The sequence below is a fragment of the Notolepis coatsorum genome (genome assembly GCF_963971535.1).
Source record: "Notolepis coatsorum genome assembly, chromosome: 19".
NCBI lineage: Eukaryota > Metazoa > Chordata > Actinopteri > Aulopiformes > Paralepididae > Notolepis > Notolepis coatsorum.
The window spans coordinates 19,495,278-19,514,235 of record NC_140183.1 but is presented as its reverse complement, the minus strand read 5'-3'; the positions used below and the strand labels follow the sequence as shown (position 1 = coordinate 19,514,235).

Below are 18,958 nucleotides of genomic sequence, written 5' to 3'. Positions count from 1 at the left end.
GTGTGTGTGATGGCATGGTCTGTCACCTGCCAGGGTATTTCATTTCATTTCAACCTTTATTTAAAATCGTAAGCATCTGAGGTTTCCCTCATTTACAGAAACGACGATTGTACAGTACATAATAAAAACAATATTCACAGAAATTTAAACACCAGAGTAAAACAAATTAAAAACGTTTAAAAATAATTTTAAAATATCAACTAAAACAGTTACAGGTAGTCACACAATGGTCTGAAATCATACATTTAAACATTCCAAGGGAAGGGAGAACCTCCAATTCTAGCGTGAGTTGAAGGACATTCCATGAGTTAGAGGCATCAAAGGAAAAGGCTGACTTCCCTAGCTCAGAACAAATCTGAGGAACCCTAAGAACCATCCAGTCATTCGATCGAGTTGAATAGGTTCCAATATTCCAATTTAACAGTGAGGAGATATAAACAGGTTGTTTACCAATAAGGGCTTTAAAAATAAATAAATACCAGTGTTTGTTGCGCCTTTCTGCAAGAGAAGGCCAACCCACCCTATCATACAGGACACAATGGTGAGTATCATATCTGTCACCAGTTATAAATCTGAGAGCTGAGTGATATGCAGAATCCAGAGGTTTAAGAGTTGATGCCGCAGCATGCCTATAAATTACATCACCATAGTCCAAAACTGATAAGAAGACTGTGTGTATGTGTGATAGCATGGTCTGTCACCTGCCAGGGTATGTGTGATGGCATGGTCTGACCCCTGCCAGGGTGTGTGTGATGGCATGGTCTGACCCCTGCCAGGGTGTGTGTGATGGCATGGTCTGTCACCTGCCAGGGTATGTGTGATGGCATGGTCTGACCCCTGCCAGGGTGTGTGTGATGGCATGGTCTGACCCCTGCCAGGGTGTGTGTGATGGCATGGTCTGTCACCTGCCAGGGTATGTGTGATGGCATGGTCTGCCACCTGCCAGGGTATGTGTGATGGCATGGTCTGTCACCTGCCAGGGTATGAGTGATGGCATGGTCTGTCACCTGCCAGGGTATGTGTGATGGCATGGTCTGCCACCTGCCAGGGTATGTGTGATGGCATGGTCTGCCACCTGCCAGGGTGTGTGTGATGGCATGGTCTGTCACCTGCCACCAGGGTATGTGTGATGGCATGGTCTGTCATGCACAGACAGCATATCTGCCCCTAAATTAGGGGTGTCACGATTATATAGATTAAACAAAGAAACGTGTGCCTATGTAACGGATGGTACCGCGAAGCCCAGTCACGAAGAACTTCGGACGTCGTGAAGTGACTGTAGCGTGGCACGGTAGCGGTACCAGGAAGTAAAACTCACTCCCCTGAGGCATCCAGACTGAGTGCTTAGGAGTGAATTCACCTCTTGGTACAGAGGTCTGTGATGTCGCCCGCGGTGCGGACGCCCCGGGTTCGACTCCCACTCATGGCATGTTCAGAGTAGTACCGGCTACACCTACATGATTTCCATGTGTGCTTACATGATTTCCACGTGTGCTTACATGATTTCCATGTGTGCTTACATGATTTCCATGTGTGTTTAGTGCTTACATGATTTCCACATGTGTTGATGTTAGACCTTGCAGCTTCACTATCTATCTACTATCTATCTCCTGTCTAGCTGTTACTATTAATTCAGTGTACTATCTAATATATATAGTGTACTGTCTAATAAATACTAGTCCTGTCTGTCATCTCATCTCATAGGAATGGCGTCTCTATTTAAAAGAAGATCCCTCCTGGTTTTCCCACAGTGACAGTCATGCCATGTGACTCTCTCTCGAGGTTGTTAAGATGTGTTGTTATGTTCTGTCACGTAGCATGGCTGTCTGGCTGTTCTCATCTCTCTCTCGTACGGTCTCTCGGAGAGCTCTGTTCTGCTGTCTATTACATGCTGCTACTGCCAGTGATGCAGTAGCCAATAGAGAGCGTAGAGCTTTTCAGAAGAATTCTGTTGCCAGGGGAACAGCCGGGGCCCCGTTGTATTTCCTGTCAGCTACTGTATCAGCAGGAAATAAACACGAAGAGAATGTTTCTGAAAAAGGTTTATAGGAATCAACATAATGGTATTCATCCCATTAAATTACACTATAAAGATGTATCCACTTATAAATGTGGTACGATATAACCTCTGTCTGCTGTAGCCTGACAACCTCTCTCTCTGTGTCTCTCTCCCTCCCCCTCCCCCCCCCCCTCTCTCTCTCTGCCCTGGCTAGGAGATACCAGAGAGATAACAGCCATGGCTAGGAGATACCAGAGATAACAGCCATGGCTAGGAGATACTAGAGAGATAACAGCCATGGCTAGGAGATACCAGAGATAACAGGCGTGGCTAGGAGATACTAGAGAGATAACAGCCGTGGCTAAGAGATACTAGAGAGATAACAGCCATGGCTAGGAGATACCAGAGAGATAACAGCCATGGCTAGGAGATACTAGAGAGATAACAGGCGTGGCTAGGAGATACCAGAGAGATAACAGGCGTGGCTAGGAGATACCAGAGAGATAACAGCCAGGTCAGATATGTTACCATTACCACTGCAGGTACAGTATTTACATGTATTGGTTAACTGGGTTCAGTTATTTAATAATATAGTAGAGTAACTGAATGAATGGCAGAATCTACATTAAGAAAACCTTTAACTAACTACAGTACACTACATGTCTGACTACAGTACACTACATGTCTGACTACAGTACACTACATGTCTGACTACAGTACACAACATGTCTGACTACAGTACACTACATGTCTGACTACAGTACACTACATGTCTGACTACAGTACACTACATGTCTGACTACAGTACACAACATGTCTGACTACAGTACACAACATGTCTGACTACAGTACACTACATGTCTGACTACAGTACACTACATGTCTGACTACAGTACACAACATGTCTGACTACAGTACACTACATGTCTGACTACAGTACACTACATGTCTGACTACAGTACACTACATGTCTGACTACAGTACACTACATGTCTGACTACAGTACACAACATGTCTGACTACAGTACACAACCTGACTACAGTACACAACCTGACTACAGTACACAACATGTCTGACTACAGTACACAACCTGACTACAGTACACAACATGTCTGACTACAGTACACAACCTGACTACAGTACACAACATGTGTGACTACAGTACACAACATGTCTGACTACAGTACACAGTACTACATATCTAGCGTGCCTGCTGGCTACAGAACACTACATATCTAGCGTGCCTACTAACTACAGAACACTACATGTCTAGTGTGCCTACTAACTACAGAACACTACATATCTAGCGTGCCTACTAACTACAGAACACTACATATCTAGCGTGCCTACTAACTACAGAACACTACATGTCTAGCATGCCTACTAACTACAGAACACTACATATCTAGCGTGCCTACTAACTACAGAACACTACATGTCTAGTGTGCCTACTAACTACAGAACACTACATGTCTAGCGTGCCTACTAACTACAGAACACTACATATCTAGCGTGCCTACTAACTACAGAACACTACATATCTAGCGTGCCTACTGACTACAGAACACTACATGTGTGCCCGATACTGGCCAAATTCACAGGATTGGATATCGGAAAAAGTAAAAAGTATTTTCCAATCCGATATAATCCTCAAAGCGAGTGGTGTCACGTGAACAGTAGTAGCGACAACAACGTTAGCGTTAGCTGAACGTGAGTGAACTTGTTAGCATATAATGAGCATGAGGGATGACCCTACTCTTTATGTTCTATAATGAGCATGAGGATGACCCTACTCTTTATGTTCTATAATGAGCATGAGGATGACCTCTTTATGTTCTATAATGAGCATGAGGATGACCTACTCTTTATGTTCTATAATGAGCATGAGGATGAGTCTCCTCTTTATGTTCTATAATGAGCATGAGGATGAGCTACTCTTTATGTTCTATAATGAGCATGAGGATGAGCTACTCTTTATGTTCTATAATGAGCATGAGGATGACCTTCGTATTCTATAATGAGCATGAGGATGAGCTACTCTTTATGTTCTATAATGAGCATGAGGATGAGCTACTCTTTATGTTCTATAATGAGCATGAAGATGAGCCTACTCTTTATGTTCTATAATGAGCATGAAGATGAGCCTACTCTTTATGTTCTATAATGAACATGAGGATGACCTACTCTTTATGTTCTATAATGAGCATGATGATGACCTACTCTTTATGTTCTATAATGAGCACGGGGATGAGCCTACTCTTTATGTTCTATAATGAGCATGTGGATGAGTCTCCTCTTTATGTTCTATAATGAACATGAGGATGAGCTACTCTTTATGTTCTATAATGAGCATGAGGATGACCTCCTCTTTATGTTCTATAATGAGCATGAGGATGAGCTACTCTTTATGTTCTATAATGAGCATGAGGATGAGCTACTCTTTATGTTCTATAATGAACATGAGGATGACCTACTCTTTATGTTCTATAATGAACATGAGGATGACCTCCTCTTTATGTTCTATAATGAACATGAGGATGAGTTACTCTTTATGTTTTATAATAAACATGAGGATGAGCCTACTCTTTATGTTCTATAATGAACATGAGGATGAGCCTACTCTTTATGTTCTATAATGAGCATGAGGATGACCTCCTCTTTATGTTCTATAATGAGCATGAGGATGAGCTACTCTTTATGTTCTATAATGAGCATGAGGATGACCCTACTCTTTATGTTCTATAATGAGCATGAGGATGAGCTACTCTTTATGTTCTATAATGAGCATGAGGATGACCTCCTCTTTATGTTCTATAATTAGCATGAGGATGACCTTCATATTCTATAACGAGCATGAGGATGACCCACCTCCTTGGCGCTCTTGATCTTATCCAGGAAGGTGTGTAACTCTCTGGTCTCGGCGTAGAGGGCGCGGCACACTGCCTGGTAGTGGCTGGGAGCATCTGATGGGCTCGGTAGGTGGGATGTACAGAGCTACAGGAGAGAGAGAGAGAGAGAGAGAGAGAGAGAGAGAGAGAGAGAGAGAGAGAGAGAGAGAGAGAGAGAGAGAGAGAGATGGGGAGAGATAGAAAGAGGACACGTGAATAACATATAAAGATTTGTAAAACTGGTGGTATTAGCCTTTAACTCCTTGTCCCTGGTCTCTGATATAATAAAAAAAAAAGTCAACCAACGAACAAGATTATTGTACCGGATCTCCTCTCTGGTAAGCAAGAATGCCCTGAAGATATAATATAATATAATATAAAATATTGCTTCCTGAATGCCACATGTAAGCCCCTAGCCTAGAGGGTTTTTAGGCAATTCTCCTACACATCCCTTGTGGATTGTATTGTATTATATATGTAATTGTTTTTATATGTGTAAATAAACAAACAAACAAAAACTCCTAAAACCCACCTCACCCCTGCCCATTTTGACATCCTAGGATGGCTTAGAGTAGACGACAGAGTACAGCAGCTTGCAATGGGCCTGGTCTACAAGATACACTACACCACTAAGATACCCATGTACATGTCGAAATACTTCCCAAAGGTCAGTGAATTCCACGACCACAAGGGAGTTCCACAAATCATGTTCAACCCAGATTCGGCTCAAACAAGGGACTAAACAAACACGTTTCGCAATTATGCCACAACAATGTGGAACGCCCTACCCACAGCCGTAAAATAATGTGAATCCCTACCTACCTTCAAAACCGCCGTCAAAGAGGCTGCAATTCAAAACTGGCCCCCGTAAATGTCCAAACCCCATCACACCAACCCACCCATCCAACCCCCTCTTAATGTACAGTTTCCTCCCCCTCGAATGTATATATTTTCTGTTAGGATCTCTGTTAAACAGTACTGTATATTTGTATATCTTGATATATGTGTCATGATATATATCTGTATATCTGTATGTTGTGTATGTCATAAATGTCATTATGAATTGAAAATGGGGGACCCTGATGTAAACAAGACAAAAGTCTTTCTCTGGTCTGCATCCCCTTAACACATTCCCCGCCGGAAACGGCTTAAGACGGGTTTCAAGTTCATGCGAATTCTGCCAGATCACGGCGTACGGCGTTATTCTGATCATATTTCATATTTTCGCCATGGTATTCATATTTCACTCACGGAGGATTGTCTGATGCTGCGGGACTCAGCACAACTCTGCAACGCTTCAATACTGCCACCTGGTGGCTGATCGGCGAGTTGCCAAACCGGATATCCCCTTTGTTGCTCGGTCCGTCCCCTAATTCCGTCCGGCCACTCGTTTATCGTCGCGGGACTCAAGACACACACGTGGATATGGATCGTTGCCATAACTCAATAATCCACATAATTTGGGCATATATTAGTATTATACAAACCGGAACTGGATCGCCTCGATCCACATCACATAACTGGGATCTGTTTGCTCCACTCTCATCGCCCAACGCTACGAGGAACCTGCCGTGAGTTTCAGCGTTTTTCTTTATTATTAACCATACAAACTGCTCTGATCTATATATCACCCATACTACATGAAGCATTTAACGACTATCACGGAATTATAAACGACCCCCCCCCCCCTACGTTCACCCGCGCATGATCAGTCATAACGTTTAGGACCATGTACAGTTGAAATTTTTAATATAGCGTGGATCGGCAACAAACTGCATTTGATTATCTAATATATGCATTTGTGCCTATATCTCACGTTCTGGGAAATACTGCAGAAAACGATAAAAACATATTTATACTCTAGATGGTATTTTCGTATGAATGTGTGAATGAAAAAGTAAAACGTTCCTACATCCTGAACGATAGATAATCGATGTTGAATGGGCCACAGTAATGTCAATTTAGCAATACAATTAAAAAAGTTATAGCCCTGCAAAGAAGGTGAACATCTCCATAGCCTTAAAGTGGTGGCAGAGATCAAACATTGATGGATATAAGCGTGGCAGAGAAAGTGTTAACACTTTCAGCGCCACGCCTGGTTTTCCGTTTTACCGCTTGAATGCCACCATCGGCGCCAATGTTAACGTTAATATCGCCTAATCTATGTTTTAAATTATGGCTATGTGTCTAATCTGCCCATCGCATTATCAAAGACTATTTTCCAGTCAGTGCTGTGAAGGCAGATTGTTTTTTTATCGCGTCGTTGCCGTTTCAGAGCAGTTAGAAAAGCCCCCGTTTTGATATAAAAAACAGCTCATTCTGGAGCATTCTATGAAAATCGTCTTTTAGTGGAATATTCCACAACGTTGATATTCGTCTGCCTTTTTATGAATCGTTTTCAAATAAACGCTAGATGATCAATATTATACGTGCACGCACGCACATTACGGCCGCGCACTGATAATCGCTCCGTTGATTTCCTCACGGACTTTTACAGTGAAACCGAAAGAAGACATTTCACAAAACAGCTTATAACTTCATCAAACTTACTCTGATTATCCTACCACTGATAACATAGAGTCCTTACCTGACATCAGATGGTATCCAACTGGTATATTCCAATTCCTGATCACCATTCGAAAAAATCGATACGTGTATGGATCCAACGCGATACAGTAGAACTCCATGATCCGCGGGGATCTGAGGCTCCAGAATGAACTCTAGTAACCCCGGCTGGATCAGTGAACTGGAAAATGTGGAGTACCGGATTTTTTTCCCCATTCATTTTCATTGAGTCCATTCCAAAATCACTTATGTCATCTGGGAGACGACAGGGGGCGCTTTTTTCCACAGTGATCGCCGGCGCCCCTCGGCTATACTCGGGTAGGCTCGGGTGATGCAATAATTTTTCAGATCGCAAAAAAATAATAATAATAATCATTATTTTTATAGGTGGCATGCAACCACCTATAAAAAAACCTGAGAAATCTCGTGAGTGGCACTGAAAGTGTTAACAATTGTGTGTATTGAGCCGTACTGTATTGTACCCATTCTGCAATCTGTAACAGGTAACATTTTCAATCAATCAATCAATCAATCAATCAATCAATCAATCAATCAATCAATCAATCAATCAATCAATCCATGTTCTGCTTTCACTCTAGTGGCTGTTCATGAACAACATCATTTGGGGCAGTTCTGCTGCTGTACAGTGTAACACATACAAAAATACACAATCACACACACACACACACACACACACATACAAAAACACACACGCACACACAAACAAACATGCATAGTTTCCACATCCCATGAATGAATGAATGAATGAATGAATGAATGAATGAATGAATGAAAACTTTATTTAACAGATTGCAGAATGGGTACAATACAGTACGGCTCAATACACACAATTGTTTAGGGGATGCAGACCTGAGAAAGACGTTTGTCTTGTTTACATCAGGGTCCCCCATTTTCAATTACATTTACATTTACATTTAGTCATTTAGCTGACGCTTTTATCCAAAGCGACTTACAAGTTCTGTACGACAAGCCATCAGGAAGAGCACAACTCTATCAGCTGAGTAACAATGTTCATCAAAGTGTTGAGTGCTACAGTGTAGGTTAGTTTATTAGGACAAGTGCATGACAGTATGGTTAGTTAGGGTTAGATTTTTTTTTTTTTTTTTTTTTTTTTTTTTATTCAGATTCAATTAATATCGACATTTATGACATACACAACATACATGACATTTATGGCATAGGGACATACAGGTATTTAGTACTGATACATTTGTGACATAAACGGTATTCAAATATACAGTACTGTTACCCATAGATCCTGACAGAGTATATACATATGATGGGGAGGGGACTGTACATTAGGAGGGGGTGGGTGGGTGGGTGGGAGAGAAATATACATACGGTGGGGTGGAGACTGTACATTTGGAGGGGGTGGGTGGGTGGGAGAGAAATATACATACGGCGGGGAGGGAATATATACATGCGGTGGGGAGGAGACTGTCTATTAGGAGGTGGTGGGGGGTTTGGGCATTTACGGTGGCCAGTTTCGAATTGCAGCCTCCCGTAGGTGCTCTTTAAGAGTGGTTTTGAATGTGGGTAGGGATTCACATTCCTTTACAGCTTTGGGTAGGGCGTTCCACATTGATGTGGCATAATTGCGAAACGTGTTTAGTCCCTTGTTTGAGCCGAATCTGGGTTTAACATGATTTGTTGAGCTTCCTCTGGTGTAGTGGTTGTGGTATTCACTGACTTTTGGGAAGTATTTTGACATGTACATGGGTACCTTAATCGTATAGTGTATCTTGTAGACCAGGCTCATTGCAAGTTGCTGTACTCTGTCGTCTACTGCCATCCTAGGTTGTCAAAGTGGGCAGGGGTGAGGTGGGTTCTGGGGGTAAGGTCAAGTAGTAGTCTGACCAGTTTGTTTTGTGATGTTTGTAATCTTGTTTTTAGCGCCTTTGAGGTGCTTTGGTACCATGAGGTGCAAGCACAGTCGTAGTATCCTTGAATGAGTGCTCCTGCCAGAGTCTTCAGGGTATTCTTGTTTGCCAGAGAGGAGATCCGGTACAAGAATCTAGTTTGTTGGTTGACTTTTTTTTATTACATTGGATGCCATTTTGTCACAGGAAAGACTTGCCTCTAGGATGGAACCCAGGTAGGTAATTTCGTCTTTCCTTGTGACAATATTGTCACCCACTGTAACTGAGAAGCCGTCGGTCTTGCTGAGTTTGTTATTTGAACCGAAGAGAATGGACTCTGTTTTGCCCAGTGTAATGATAGTTTGTTATCAGCGAGCCATATGCAGATCTTGCCTAGTTCCGAGCTGAGGGTTTTTTCAACCTGCAACTTGTTCTTATGCAGATCTTGCCTAGTTCCGAGCTGAGGGTTTTTTCAACCTGCAACTTGTTCTTGTCAGAGACCAGCAGGGCTGAGTCGTCCGCAAACAGGAACAAGTTGCAGTCACAAGCTGACGACATGTCATTTGCATAAATTAGGAATAGTAGCGGTCCTAGTATGCTTCCTTGTGGAACACCACAGCTCACTGTGAGGGGGGGGATAGGGTACCGTTTACCTCCACCATCTGTTCTCTCCCCTCCAGGTAGGATTGCATCCAGCTCACTGATAAACTATCAAAACCAATTGCTTTTAGCTTGTCAATCAGAATGGAGTGATTGACAGTGTCGAAGGCCTTTTGTAGGTCCAGCATGACCAATGCCGCAGCATGAGTCCAGGCTGGGCAGTAGCCCTCGTCCATGAGTCCAGACTGGGCAGTAGCCCTCATCCATGAGTCCAGACTGGGCAGTAGCCCTCATCCATGAGTCCAGACTGGGCAGTAGCCCTCATCCATGAGTCCAGACTGGGCAGTAGTAGCCCTCATCCATGAGTCCAGACTGGGCAGTAGCCCTCATCCATGAGTCCAGACTGGGCAGTAGTAGCCCTCATCCATGAGTCCAGACTGGGCCGTAGCCCTCATCCATGAGTCCAGACTGGGCAGTAGCCCTCATCCATGAGTCCAGACTGGGCAGTAGCCCTCGTCCATGAGTCCAGGCTGGGCAGTAGCAGAAGAACATTGCAGGAATAAACTCAGTCTTTACCCACAGAGAGAAGCCTGTGGATATAATATAAATTTGTATAAAATAGTATAAATAGTATTAATTGAGGGGGCGGCTGGGTAGCGCAGTGGAGAATGCACTCGCCTACCACCGCAGAGACTCTGGGATCTAATCCAGCTGTCAGCGGTACCTCCGGCTTGGTCAGTCGTCCCTACTAACACAATTGGCAGTGTTAGCGGGTGGGGTATGAGTCCTGGTCGTTGTAAACTGCGGTTCCTACTGGTCGGTCGGGGCGCCTGTTCAGCAGGGAGGGGATCGGGGGGAAATAGTGTGAACCTCCGCATGCGTTACGTTCCCCCAGTGAGAGTCCTCGCTGTCAGGTGAAAAGAAGCGTCTGGCTGACTCAACATGTATCGGAGGAGGCATGTGGTAGTTCTACACCCTCCCTAGGCCGATAGTGGGGCAATGCGCGCAACGACCAGGAAGGGAATTGGCATAACGACTAAATTGGGATGGGAGCAAAAATACAGAAAAAGTGCGAAAAAAAATTATATATATATATATATAAAATAGGGTAGGTAGAGAAAGAGTAGTATGTGAGCAGGTAGATTATTTAGTTGTGTTTTATATGTGAAGGATGAAAGAGTAGTCTGTGAGCAGTATATTATTTAGTTGTGTTTCTATAATGTCAAGGATGAAAGAGTAGTCTTTGAGCAGGTAGATTATTTAGTTATGTTTCTATAAGCCTGGCAACACCCCCACCCCTGTACTTGATGCTGAAATTAGATTTGAAAAGCACAGCAGAGATAAAGGAGGACAGAAAATTAGATAGAGGGAAGAGAGTAGAACAAAAAATAATATTTCTTAAAATAGAGATGCTGGACGCAGCACCAGTTTGCATGTTTTTTTAGGCTGATACAGATAATATGCAGTTTTTCACCACCTACTGTATAGACCTGAGAGTCAGATTCCACTGTGATTTATAGACCTGAGAGTCAGATTCCACTGTGATTTATAGACCTGAGAGTCAGATTCCACTGTGATTTATAGACCTGAGAGTCAGATTCCACTGTGATTTATAGACCTGAGAGTCAGATTCCACTGTGATTTATAGACCTGAGAGTCAGATTCCACTGTGATTTATAGACCTGAGAGTCAGATTCCACTGTGATTTATAGACCTGAGAGTCAGATTCCACTGTGATTTATAGACCTGAGAGTCAGATTCCACTGTGATTTATAGACGTGGGGAGTCAGATTCCACTGTGATTTATAGACCTGGGGAGTCAGATTCCACTGTGATTTATAGACGTGGGGAGTCAGATTCCACTGTGATTTATAGACCTGGGGAGTCAGATTCCACTGTGATTTATAGACCTGAGAGTCAGATTCCACTGTGATTTATAGACCTGAGAGTCAGATTCCACTGTGATTTATAGACCTGAGAGTCAGATTCCACTGTGATTTATAGACCTGAGAGTCAGATTCCACTGTGATTTATAGACCTGAGAGTCAGATTCCACTGTGATTTATAAACCTGGGTAGTGAGGTTCCACTGTGATCTGTGTAGATGTGATGTGATGTGATGTGATGTCATGTCATGTGACTTGTTGTTCACTTGGCATTTGTATTGAACAACACAGTCAACACAGGGCTTTACTGGTATAGTTTGACTAGCGTGTATTTGTGCATCAGTGGACCATTAATGTCTTGAGAGAGAGTATGGATAGAGGATAGATAGAGGGAGAGCAGATGAGAGATAGAGGAGATAGATGGATGGATAGGACTAGGAGAGATAGAGGAGAGATAGAGGGAGTGATAGAGGAGCGATAGAGGGATGGAGTATGGATAATGGAAGTGGGGAGGAAGAGGGATAGAGGGAGAGAAGAGGAGAGATAGAGAGAGATAGATAGAGATATAGAGAAGAGATAGAGGCGAGATAGAGAGATATAGGAAAGATAGAGGAGATATAGGAAAGATAGAGAGAGAGGGGAGAGAGGAGAGATAGAGAGAGCTATATGAGAGATAGAGGAGAGATAGAGGAGAGATAGAGGAGAGATAGAGGAGAGATAGAGACATAGTGGAGAGATAGAAAGCGATAGAGGGATGGATAGAGAGATATAGTGGAGGATGGAGAGAGAGAGTATGGATAATGGAAGAATGGAGGAAGAGGGATAAAGGGAGAGAAGAGGAGAGATAGAGGAGGGATAGAAGACAGAAAAGGAGAGAGACAGTGAAGTGAACAGACAGCTACAGTAGCTAGTATCTCACCATCAGGCCAGCTAGACTGCCATGCTGCTCATAGTGTCTCTTTGGAGAAATAATGCTGTCCCCCTGGCACTAGTGTGACTAGTACTACTGATCTGTGTGTGTATGCATTTGTGTGCAGGCACGTGCATATGCATTGTATGTGTGTCTGCGTGCACTCTGTGTCTGTGAATGGAGTGATGATGTAAGCAGCACAGGTCCATCTGAGGGCCGACAGAGTGTCTCTCTGCAGACGGACAGACAGACAGACAGACAGACAGACAGACAGACAGACAGACAGACAGACAGACAGACAGACAGACAGACAGACAGACAGACAGACAGACAGACAGACAGACAGACAGACAGACAGACAGACAGACAGACAGACAGACAGACAGACAGACAGACAGACAGACAGACAGACAGACAGACAGACAGACAGACCCCAGCCTAGAGGGACAACGACCCTGACATGACCAGGACACTGTAGTTAGACAGTAGTATGATGCTAAATCCTGTGTTTGAAGCTATATTTCACTTTGGTAATGAATGGTAAATTTACTGCATTTACGTACAGTATATAACAGCTTTTATCCAAGTGGTTTACAATTTGACTCACCCATTCACTCACACATTCACACACTGATGGCGGATGCAACAATGCAAGGTGCCAACATGCTTATCGGGAGCAGTTAGGGGTTAAGTATCTTCGACACGTTGCCTGGAGGAGTCGGAATCGAACCGAGAACCTTCTGATTACCCGACAACTGCTCTACCTCCTGAGCCACTGTCTAACCCTAACCTTCTGATTACCAGACGACCGCTCTACCTCCTGAGGCACTGTCTAACACTAACCTTCTGATTACCAGACGACCGCTCTACCTCCTGAGACACTGTCTAACCCTAACCTTCTGATTACCAGACGACCGCTCTACCTCCTGAGCCACTGTCTAACCCTAACCTTCGTACTGACTGACTGACTGACTGACTGACTGACTGACTGACTGACTGACTGACTGACTGACTGACTGACTGACTGACTGACTGACCGACCGACCGACCGACCGACCGACCGACCGACCGACCGACCGACCGACCGACCGACCGACCGACCGACCGACCGACCGACCGACCGACCGACCGACCGACCGACCGACCGACCGACCGACCGACCGACCGACCGACCGACCGACCGACCGACCGACCGACCGACCGACCGACCGACCGACCGACCGACCGACCGACCGACCGACCGACCGACCGACCGACCGACCGACCGACCGACCGACCGACCGACCGACCGACCGACCGACCGACCGACCGACCGACCGACCGACCGACCGACCGACCGACTGACTGACTGACTGACTGACTGACTGACTGACTGACTGACATTCTAGTGATGCCTTTCTCTGCATCTCCTGAAATCAACCTTGAACGGCATCATCCACATTTTCTCGCTTTCAATTGCAAGATATTAACAACTCAAAGGCTGCTCCCAGCTGCTAAAAAAGCAGACACACGTGTCAGGATGTGCACGGATCTGCACGTTGCTGGAGACAACCTTGAGCTTCACAGCAGTGACAATTAACCATCTTCGTCTTCTCCTTTGTGACTTGTGTGCGTCAGTGATTAATCATTAAGTGATTAAACTGTCAAGAAGCATTTCAGTACTGAGTAAAGCAAAGAATGTTCTGGACAATATCACTCCATATTCTTTACTGTTCACTGGTTTTACTGTATTTAAATGATTATGTGGCGGTTTGGGGTAATACCTATAAATGTTCACTACATCCACTATCTATACTCCAAAAAAGAGCCATACAGATCATTCACAATGTGGAATATCAATATAAACATTAACTACTACAAGGAAATATTCTAAAAGTGTGCTTTAATAGAGAATGGGGTTATCATTGTATTTGGAAGTGAAATCCGACAGAGCTGTGAGCTGAGCGTGTTCATGGACTCCACAGTGCGAGCATTTCACTTGCATTTGCAACTAAACTAGAATCTGAAAAAATATGCAGGTGCACAAAGATAATAGTAAAGTTTATATCAAGCTGACCCAAAACAGTTAATCCTGGAGCCACTCACAGCGGAGTCTGGGCAAAGATAAGTTTAATTTTCCGATTGTGAGGAATGGGAGGGCATGAGCCCAATACCCCCCCTCTCTCCCTCTCTCTCTTGCTCCCTCTCTCCCTCTCTCTCGTTCTCTCTCTGTGTGTCTCTCTGTACATTCAATTATTTTAAGTAGCCACTTCATTAGCTGAAATATTTGAAAATCATTAAGTCTGCTATAACCCATTCTCCCTCTCTTGTGTGTGCGTGCGTGTTTGGACATTCGCTATAGGCTACTTCTTTTGACATGAACTAGGATAATTAGCTTTAACAATCCTGATTCCTGAGCCTATTTTATTCAAAAGAAAGATATTGATTTACATAATGTATATCATCTTTCTTTTATAATCGTATATCCTGTGCTGGCACAAGCACCAACATAGCATGAAGTGGAGAGATAACACATAACACACATAGAGATTAGCTATATAGCTCAGCAGCTGTAACAGAATCATTTTTATTCTGATTTATTTTGATTATTAACGTTTCAACAGTGTCGAAGTATTCTCTGTTATTTTATTAATACAAATGTTTTTATAAAGAATGTTCCATGTTCTGTTCTAACATTATATTCCATAACTTTTCCTGATGTTCTAGGTTTTTTGCCAGGGTACAGTTTTAGAATCGGTATTGTGATACTTATCGGTAGTAAAAACGTTGGTATCGTGACAACACTATCACCGAGGGTTCTCTCTCTGATTTCTAGCTTTAGGAGAGAGTGGTGCGTGTTCACAAATACTGACTGAACTGTCCCGGGGCGCAGTAAGAACATACTGTAAATTCTTAAAATGGGTCCATTCCCCTTTAAGACGTTTTCCTCAACTCATATAAGCACAAAATAAACATACAATTGGAACCAGAGCATGTGAGCGGAGCGGCGCGGCCGAGAAATCCGCTCTTCGCTCTAGACGGCTTGTTCCGCTCCGCTAATCGCTCATGTTGATCCCGCCGCCACGCCGCTCAGCACTCCGCTCCACTCACCTTAATTTACGAATCAAGCGCTCCCCGCTCCACAGCTCGCTCAGCAGAATAATTTTTTTTGGAGCATGATGTAAATTAGCTTGATTTGACCAAACTACAACAGTCTGCACCCCCTGGGCCCCTTAACAATTGTTTGTATTGAGCCATATTGTAAATGTACCCATTCTGCAATGTTAAATAACGTTTATCCATTCAACTAGCTCTACTAAGCGATGGTAGCTAGCCTAGCCACAATGCTATGGTCGCTGCCATTCACGTTAGCATGTAAGCGAACAACAACAACAATGGCGGATTATACTTTGGTCTAGCAGGATGTGAGTGACGGTTCACCCTTCTCATTGGTTGAAAATGGCCTTCATGTTTTGTACATCGCCACCTGTTGCTTTGGCATTGTACTACATGTATATTACATCAGTTTCTGAGCGGCCCGGAGCGGATTGGAGCGGAGGAGAGCTCTCGCTCCGGAAGTCGCGCCGACCCATTTTAAAACCCACTCCGTCGCTCACGTCAAAACCGCCCGCTCCGCTCACATGCTCTGATTGGAACGCAAATAAATCCAACCATAACATGATGAACCACCTACCTTGAGTATATCCCCGTAACCATGGACGTTACAAATATTCAGATGGTCGTCCTCTGCCTCCTCCTCTTCCTCGGTGGCCTCGTAGCCTTCGTCTGGGCAGGCGTCCCTCTCAGCCATGTTGGTCATGAGGGCGATGAGCTGCTCCAAGGGAGGGCTGAGCTCTCGCTCCTCGTTCTCCTTCAGACCGTAGTCCAGAGCCTTGTAGATCATGATGCCAAGGGACTCTATCACCTGGAGGGCAGATGGAGACAAGTCAGTCAGAGACGGCCAGCCTGATATATAATAGAACTCTTTGAGCCGACCAAGCCTGCTAGACACTAACACCTGTCTGACTGACTTTTGTTACCGCTCTTATTGGTTGAGTGGGCCACATTGCCTTCCATCAAACATAAATTAAGTTGTAATGGTCTCAGTGAAGAGTTTTAGTGTCTCACAGGGTCTCAGTGGAGTGTTTTAGTGTCTCACAGGGTCTCAGTGGAGAGTTTTAGTGTCTCACAGGGTCTCAGTGGAGAGTTTTAGTGTCTCACATGGTCTCAGTGGAGAGTTTTAGTGTCTCACAGGGTCTCAGTGGAGAGTTTTAGTGTCTCACAGGGTCTCAGTGGAGAGTTTTAGTGTCTCACAGGGTCTCAGTGAAGAGTTTTAGTGTCTCACAGGGTCTCAGTGGAGAGTTTTAGTGTCTCACAGGGTCTCAGTGGAGAGTTTTAGTGTCTCACAGGGTCTCAGTGAAGAGTTTTAGTGTCTCACAGGGTCTCAGTGAAGAGTTTTAGTGTCTCACATGGTCTCAGTGAAGAGTTTTAGTGTCTAACAGGGTCTCAGTGGAGAGTTATAGTGTCTCACAGGGTCTCAGTGAAGAGTTTTAGTGTCTCACATGGTCTCAGTGAAGAGTTTTAGTGTCTCACAGGGTCTCAGTGAAGAGTTTTAGTGTCTCACAGGGTCTCAGTGAAGAGTTTTAGTGTCTAACAGGGTCTCAGTGGAGAGTTTTAGTGTCTAACAGGGTCTCAGTGGAGAGTTTTAGTGTCTCACAGGGTCTCAGTGAAGAGTTTTAGTGTCTCACAGGGTCTCAGTGAAGAGTTTTAGTGTCTCACAGGGTCTCAGTGGAGAGTTTTAGTGTCTCACATGGTCTCAGTGAAGAGTTTTAGTGTCTCACAGGGTCTCAGTGGAGAGTTTTAGTGTCTCACAGGGTCTCAGTGGAGAGTTTTAGTGTCTCACAGGGTCTCAGTGGAGAGTTTTAGTGTCTCACAGGGTCTCAGTGGAGAGTTTTAGTGTCTCAAAGGGTCTCAGTGGAGAGTTTTAGTGTCTCACAGGGTCTCAGTGGAGAGTTTTAGTATCTCACATGGTCTCAGTGAAGAGTTCTTTTTTTATCTACTTTTTTTCTCTAATTTTTTAATTTTTCTCCCGTCCCCAATTTCGTATTGATCAATTCTACCCCTCCCCTGTCTCGAGCGCTGTTAAGCCATGCCTCCCACAAGCCGGCTGCAATGTGGACGAAGCCTTGCATCACGTGTCCCCTCCGGTACTCGAGGAGGCAGCCGTCGCATCTTTTCACCTGCACAGCGCGATCTCTCAGCGGCGAGGGTCTGCGTGGGAGGGACACGCCGCCCTCGTTGCTTCCTGATTCTACTGCGCAGGCGCACCAACCGACCTGTAGGAGTCGCTGTCCACAACGTCCGATCCCCACCCACCAGCTTCCCACCCCCTAATACTGCCAATTGTATTAGTATGAACGACCAGCCAAGCTGGTAGCAACGCCGAGAGCTGGGCTCGAACCCAGCATATCCTGCGTTGGTGGCGAGCGCCTTGCCCACTGCGCCACCTAGCCGCCCGCAGTGGTGAGTTTTATACATGCTCTTTAAAATGCCGTCAGACCAATCCTGGCCAACCCTGTAAGAATTTATCTGGGCAAAATATTATCGTAAAAACCGTGTGAGAATCTTATGATTCAATATTATAAATGTAAAAGCCTGCAGCCAGACAACATGGCAGTATGATAATGATATATGATATACATGATATGTGACAAGCGATGAAATAGTTTGTTTTAACGACACAGACCTTTTCTCCTTCCCTCGTTTCTAAGAAAATGTGTTCACATTATTGTATTTTTGAAGGCCGCTCTGAATCAATAACTGGGGCAGAAAATCCATAAACCATTTCACAACGACGACGCGCAAGATTTCTGAATAATTCCCCTTGATGTAGCCTCGTGATATGTCCTTCAAACGTTAATCTCCTGGGCAACAAAAACAAACATTGATTTGTAGTTCTGTAATATCATCCACTTCTGTGTGTAAAGCCCAGGGCCATCTGTACTCTAACAACCACATGGTACAAACACCTCTAATCTTTTCTATATTATGTAATATGAAAATTTTCTAAGAGCTATATTAGAGATTAGAGATACATTAGAGATATTAGAAGCAGGAGTTAGCGTTTGTTTGTGTGCAGATGTAAGTCAATTAGGCTAAAGCTTAAAACAAACAAAAAACAATACTACTACTACTACTTATGTAAACTATAGCACGGCTGTTGCGGAGCACGAGTTCACAAGTTCAAATCT

At 44.1% G+C, this 18,958-nt stretch overlaps 1 protein-coding gene across 1 annotated transcript in view; it reads right to left on the bottom strand.

Moving 5' to 3' along the window:
• Positions 1–18,958, bottom strand: part of LOC311246414 (protein spire homolog 1-like) — a gene marked incomplete at both ends in the record, with an annotated part of 110,340 nt that overhangs the window by 47,448 nt on the left and 43,934 nt on the right. The window contains 2 exons of the mRNA XM_084336571.1: positions 4,869–4,994; positions 16,402–16,632. Coding sequence (XP_084192697.1) covers positions 4,869–4,994; positions 16,402–16,632 — 357 coding nt within the window. The remainder of the gene's footprint in view (positions 1–4,868; positions 4,995–16,401; positions 16,633–18,958) is intronic.